At 33.1% G+C, this 7,416-nt stretch overlaps 1 protein-coding gene across 1 annotated transcript in view; it reads left to right on the top strand.

Moving 5' to 3' along the window:
- LOC109859597 (RNA-binding protein Nova-1) overlaps nt 1–7,410 on the top strand; it is a 14,566-nt gene extending 7,156 nt beyond the window's left edge. Inside the window, exon 6 of the mRNA XM_020437980.1 lies at nt 4,943–7,410. Coding sequence (XP_020293569.1) covers nt 4,943–5,050 — 108 coding nt within the window. The 3' untranslated portion in view covers nt 5,051–7,410. The remainder of the gene's footprint in view (nt 1–4,942) is intronic.
- Nucleotides 7,411–7,416: the final 6 nt, after the last annotated feature.

The following is a 7,416-nucleotide window of genomic DNA, read 5'->3' as shown; positions in this document are numbered from 1 at the left end:
ATATATATATATATATATATATATATATATATATATTTGTTCATCGTCAAATCTTTTATCACCCGTTGTCATCTATCGCGCTATGTTGTCACTATAACGCTTGCATTGTCGCATCACTTATGTTCATATCCATCATGGCTCGTCAAACATTTATCACATTTATTCTCTTTTAAGATTATTACGATATATATATATATGAATTATTATATGCGTATGTTATATGATATATAATTAGTACGATTGTTCTGTGATACACCACATTACGCGGCTTTATCACACACGACACGCGTGTACCGTATCGGAGTTGCCACGAATAACTAGTTGTTATTAGAGTATAGCGTATATAATTCCCCCGTTTGAGGGTAATCCACAACGCAATTGTTATCGATTCAGAATATGAATTTTAGCGGCATCTCTTTAGTCACACGAATGTTCAAGTCATAAAAAAAAAAAAAAAAAAAAAAAAAAAAAAAAAACAATCCAAACTATGCCACACACATGTGAAAAATATTTGAAAAAAATATTTCTTCTCAACAAACACAGACTTTTTTTGTCTGTGGACAAAAAATGCATCATCCAACTATCAATCGCTCCCTTTGAATTTTAAGGGACATAATATCATTGTGAGTTTGAAACGTCAACTCTTACACTCATACCGACACGTAATACACACGCACACACACACACACACACGTGAAATTCTCAACGTAAAACTGGCACTGAATCCTGAGTCTGTCATCACGCTGATTAACCGAAATGTTGAGACCGAAAGTTTATGAGATCGAAACATTCTGAATTGTCTTTTGAGATGGGAAATACTTAGACTAATAGAGACTCTTCTCGCTATTTTTTGCAAAAAAATGCAAATTAATTACTTCGTTCACCAAGTACCAGAGTAATACCTTGGCAAAACCAAAGAGTTTATACGTATAGGATGATTCGTTAAAAAAAAGGTTACGAAGATTTGTAAGGTCGGGGAAATTTTAAAGAGCGTCTCAAAAATTCGTATCCTTTTTTTCCCTCCCCCCCTCCCCCCCCGAAATATCCTGTACCGTACGTCCTTGGCTGGAGAGAAGTTAAATATTTATCCAAAGTGAGAAAAGCTATTCTATATATATACAAACATATATTTATATATTTACAATGCTGGCTGGTCCAGCTAAATAAATAAACGGGATAACTCCTTATATTGCCAAGTTATATTCTTAATTCCAAAGCGTTAAAACAAAGTCTCCATCTCAGAAACAAAAAACCTCATCTAACTAAGTTTCGTAGCGTTTAGATTAATATAATACGCTAGAGAGAGACTAAACATCAAACGTTGTTAATTTTTAACGTGTATTTTTAGGGGATGGAAAAATATATGTTTCGCGCGCGCGCGCTAGAACTTGTTCACTAGTATTGATAAGCGACTCATGTTTGCGCGCGTCAGTTTGTAGAGATAAAACAATTTCTCTTATTCCGCATACTTGCATAATTGTTCCGTTAAATCATCTCACATCTCGAACTTTTAGTCTAATTATTTTCCTCTTCTAAGGCGGTTCATCAGATTTACTATGCGATCGAGATCTAACGTGTATCTTTGCCTATAGTGTTTAGTTTTAGTCTCACTCGAAAATCGGACTTGACGATTGGAATTTATATATTATTATGTGCCTTTTGGGAGAAAGTAGTGTGTATTGACGTTTTACTTTACTCGCGAAAAAAAACGACGCGAACGTATATATATATATATATTCGTTGAAGCAATTTTTTTTTTTTTTTTTTTTTTGACGTCTTATTTAAACTTGTATTATTAATCTTGAACGTTTCTCGCCTTCGTGCGCGAGAAACATTTTTACCAATTTACGTATTTTAAATGATTCGAGAGCTCGAAAGTTTATATCACAATTCGACTTTAAACCGCATGAGTGTCTTCTATATTATCTGTTTGTAGTCGTGTTGTTACTTTGACAAAGTTTTGATTATCAGAACAAATCGAAGTAATTTTGAATTCCGGTATGAGTAAAAAGAAACGTGTATATTTTTGTACGCTGAAGAGTTTCTGTTTATGTAAATGTGAGCCAAAAAAAAACACAAACGACGAAAGGTTTTATGATAAATCTTGAAAATTTGCCACGGAGAGGCGACAGGTCATTAAAATGCTAGGATCAATTGAAAAATTCCCGGATAAATTTAGTACGTCTCTTATTGTTAAAAGAAAAGATTATTTGCTTTTTTTTTTTACAGAAAGCAAAGTGATTTTCAAATATAATTTTTTTTTCTGAGGGGAGAGGGAGATATGTAGACAAAAATAGGAAAGGGGCGATATATGCTAAGTAGGTAATTTCTCTCGATATATAAAATGGGTTTTTAGTTAAAAATGATTTATTATGTTGAAATGTTTAGCTTTATATCATTTATAATGAGCCGCATTAACCTTGTACACTCTGTAGATGTATAACAAGTACAATTCAGAAATTGGAGGCATTGGCCCACCGTTCTTCAAATGATAACTTGTATATTTATAAATAATTGCATAACGGGAAATGAGATAATATATTATGCAAACAAAAGAGGATATTTATATATATATATATATATGTATGTATAACTAAGCAGTGACCGTATGTATGTTGTTAATTGAGAATTACTCATTACTTGACATACGCAGAGAACAGAAAGCTGATTTTTCTCTTAATAATAGACATGCCTCGCTGAAAATGAGCGAGACACAACCGGTCTGACGACGTCGTAAAAAAAAGGGTCGGGCTTGACCTTTTTTTATGTAGTTGAGATAAGCCCATTGACGCGTTCCATTAATATACAATCGGTTACTACTGTATATGTTACAATGGAGAAGCATGGAATCAATAGAAACATTGAAAATTCATATATATATACATATATATATATTCTTTCTCTTAAAAACAGTAAATCCTGTAAATTTACTTATTAAAGTTATATTTCATATTTTTATTGACTCCACTCTTTTACTGTAACATATGTATACATATATATATATATATATAATATAAATAAATAAATACATATATATATACGTTAATATATACATATATGTATATATAATATATATACATAGATATATAAATATAAAAAAAAATATATATGTTATATACAGAAAAAGAAGATGCATTAGATTATTACGAAAAGAGAATTGTTGAATAAATAATATATAATTCATGTATATATATATATATAAGTGTATATTATATGTATACACACACACACATACACACACACACACACACGTAAATGTTAAGTATAAGAACGTGGAATGATATTGCAAAAGATTGTTGATAAAAATATTTGCGTCCGCAGAGAAAAAAGAGAGATAACAGATTTATGTTTATCCATAAATTCTATGTGAACTATTATCAATGAAACTTCTCACACACTGTGTTGCCCAAATACACTAAATAAACAGTCACCGAAGAATACGAAATATTATTAATTATATATAAAAATTAGATAGATCAAATTTAAGATTTTAAAAAATATATATATATATATATCATGTAAATGAGAAAAACTTTATATAGTGTTAATTGAATTAGTGTGTTCTGATGGCCTTCGGCTATTAATGTTAAACAGCGGCTTAATACATTTCATATTGATTATTAATACACAAATAATGTAAAATGACATCCGTCATTCTTCAAAAAAAAATCACAGATAGAGATCAATTAATTGAGTCGCCACTGAATTCTTCATCGCATTACAAAAATCCATCGTACGGTCGGCTACGAACACTGTCTCTCGTGGACTGCCGGTAGAGACGCGCCAAGAACCCTGAATTCGTATCGCGCGATACGAAACAAACACCGTTAAAAAAAAAAAAAAAAACAGCAATTTGTTTGTTCACACTCGAAATTGTTGTTGTTTTTTTTTTTTTTTTTTTCAATTCCCGTTTCATAACATAAGACACACATACAGTTTTACTACTCTGTCACCGCTACAAATATGTACGTTACCTGTTAGATTTATAATATATTATTTATTTGTCTTTCGTACACACGTTCACAATTATGTGTTATTTATCGTATCCTAATATATTTATTCACAAGAAAGTCACAAGGAATCGTCGAATTGTGAAAAATCTGAAATCAATTGACATTGATTTGTATTTATCTTGTCAAAGTTTTGTGAGAGATAGCTGGTGTAAGATTTAATCGTGAGATCGTGTGAAAAAAAAGTTGAACGAGAACGAGACTCGCGAACGGCACGCGAACTCTGATTTGAAATTTTCAGATTTCAAAAATGTGCCTGAAAAAAAGAAAGGGATTTTCGATGTTTTTTTTTTTGTTTGTTCGCTTCCGGTCTTGTTCTCACGTGATTGTCGTCATATCTTTGCAATAGTTAATTTTCCGCAATCCTAGCATCCCNCCCCCCCCCCTCCCAGCCCCCGTTTTGTTTGTACGAAATGCAAGAAGAAACATCCTGCCATGTCTCGTGATGTCATTAGCGCAGCGTAATGGAAACGGCTGAATATTTTGTGATAAGCAGCGTATGTCTGTTGGTACAAAGTACAAAATAGAGCACGAGTTACGACGTACATGTTTGTAGAGATGCAACAAAAAAAAAAAAAAAAAAAAAACAATATATATATATATATATACATATATATATATACTTGAAAGAAAGCGGAAATGAGAAAGGTCTCCGTTAATAAACAACTTGTAGGTAGCCAAAATCCGCGTTCACTTGTAGGATAAATAATTATTACGATTTCTCTCTTGATATATTATGTGTAAACATTCCGTATTAGTAGAGCAGATTTTTTTATGTATAAGAGACTAGCTGTGATGGAGTTGAAAAGAGATGTTGTGTATTTTTATCAGCTGTGTGCGCGCGCGCGCGTGCCTCAGTCTACACACTGAGACGACGACGAGAATCATATGTGTTTGATAGATTATAAAATTGTAGAATTTATTTTGCGCAGGATGCTAAAGTTCGCGACAACATGCAAAAAGTTCGACCAGGTCAAGGGGAGATCGAGAGGAAAAATGTCAAAGTGAAAGAAAGGGAGCTTCGTCAGTGCGCGCAATAACTCGCGCGACGATTTATACGAGAGAGAGAGAGAGAGAGAAAGTGCGTTGATTAAAATAAATATTTGTAATTATTTGTATCGTAATCATGACCGCACAGAGAGCGAGAGAGAGAGAGAGATCCGGACAAATCCGATTAAGAGCAAACAAGTCACAAATGTGTAAAATTCGTCGAAAAACGCGAAATCTTCTTGCAATTCCCGTGAGAATTGTTAATAATATTATATCGAAGAAGAGAGAAAGAAACGGTTTTTTTTTTACACTACACATAGAGGCCATAGAACGCGATCCAGAGAGAGAGAGAGCCAGTTTAACATAATAAGTAATTTTCTTTCTAGTATGTACGCGTTGATTTTAAACAATTAAACCGGGTATCAAATGATTCACGTCCGGGTAAGATTTACAAAACAGGTAAGGTAGTACAAGTTTGTTACTTCAAAGCATCGTTTTGCGTTTTTATATTCCTCTCTCGTTAAAATGTAGACGAAAATATAAGAATGATGCTTTGAAATTCACATTCAGTAGAACACTTTAGACTTTACCTTCCGATGTTATCTCCGGGAGAGACGGTTCGCTGAAAGCGTTACCCGAGAACGGCGGTGGTGATATTACTCAGAATATTCGCGCGGTTTATTTCAAGTTGAACTTGAAATAAAAACAAACGTGCTCTGAATTTATTTTGTAGATTCAGAAAAATGCCGGATAGATTTTGAGGTGCGCGTCGTCATCTCGAGAAAATTTAACAATTGTGTTTATATTGACTAAACACTTTTCGTTTTCTCTCACCTCTCACTTTCGTTTTATTTTTTTTATTAAAGTATCTTAAACATCCGCGAAACGCGCGCGAATGAAACACGTGGTTCCATCCGTCATTCGAGGTAACACTTTCAGTTGAACTTTTCCAACGTCGTTCAACAACAGCGTGTGCGTGTGTGTACACACTAATACTGGAGTACATTAATGGTTTTTCGCACATTTGTAATATTGTAAGACAAACAAATTCACTACGACTATTTTTCTTTTTTGGTTAAATTAATTAATTAATTAATTACGTGAGCTAAAAACTACATTCTTTTATCGAGTACACGTAAAGAAACGTGATCGAGGCGAAACTGAAACGAAACCGTTAATGAACTGTAGTACAGTATGCTTTGTTGCACACTAGTGTGTACACATATATCAGTCGACGATTAAATTTAAAAAAAAGCGTCCAATCCTTGCGTGCGTGTATAAAAAACAACAATTTTGTTACGAACGCTAGATCGAACGATTGATACGTGTCGCGGTATATATTGAATTATACCAGCAAGGGGTTTTTTGGTTTTTTTTTTTTTTTTTTTTTTTTACTGGTAACGAGAGTTTATTGCGTTTTACGATGTGCAACAATATATTCGCACAGGAACCGTTTAATCCTTTCCGTATTGACAATCTCGAAACAATGATCACTGATGCGCGAATTCTCTCTTGAATTCTTTTTTCAGAAGAGATATAAAAAAAAAACGTTAGAGAACACACGACTCGGTAGAGAAAAAAACAAGTTTTGGCTGATTTTATATTTCTGACACATTGACACTCGGTCGGGAGTGAAAGGTATGATTTTTCAAAGGTGGTGTTTTTACACCGAGAACGGAAGGGAGTAAACACGTTCTTTTGTCTTTTATTTTATTTTTTTATTTTTTACTTTTTTTTTTAGAATAACGGATGACGCGCAGTCGCGTCTGCACACACAAGGTGGCAAAGCAGTATTGGTCGGCCAGTTAGCGTTACCTACGAGTTGTTTAATAGGAGAACGTTACGTTATAAATGTTTACACTAGACCGGCAGTCATCACCTTTGTTAAGAAAGTCTTTTATTTTTGCAGAAAATATTTTGTTTTATTTAAGGATATATATATATACACACACACATATATATATATATATATATATAAAGTTTAAGAATATATTTTCTCGTTTGTCAGCCCGAGCTGGCAGCAAGGAAACGACGTCGCGTCGTTCGGATAGGTGTAACATGGAATACAGTTTAGAGACATAGAAAGATATGAGAGAGTTAGTTTCTTAAAACACAATCTCTTTGCGAAAAGTTGTAAATTTTTCAAACACTTCAAACGATAAGTAAATCAATGTCCGAGACAAAAAAGAAAAAGAGAGAAAGAGAAGAAAAATTAACTACGTGCGTATCCGTATACGCGACACACATACGAAAATAAGTTAAGAGAAAAATCCAGAGATATATATATATATATATACGTATATATATAAACACATTTATATATATATATATATAAATTATTAACTCTCGCGCGCAACGTGGAAGAGGAGAAGGAGGAGGAGATGTATAGCGTGTAGTGATCAGGGAAATGTAGCAA

This window comes from Pseudomyrmex gracilis, unplaced genomic scaffold (genome assembly GCF_002006095.1).
Source record: "Pseudomyrmex gracilis isolate BER0280 unplaced genomic scaffold, ASM200609v1 scaffold_271, whole genome shotgun sequence".
NCBI classification, from domain to species: domain Eukaryota; kingdom Metazoa; phylum Arthropoda; class Insecta; order Hymenoptera; family Formicidae; genus Pseudomyrmex; species Pseudomyrmex gracilis.
Note: the sequence above shows the minus strand (reverse complement) of the source record. Positions and strands in the feature narration are given on the sequence as shown.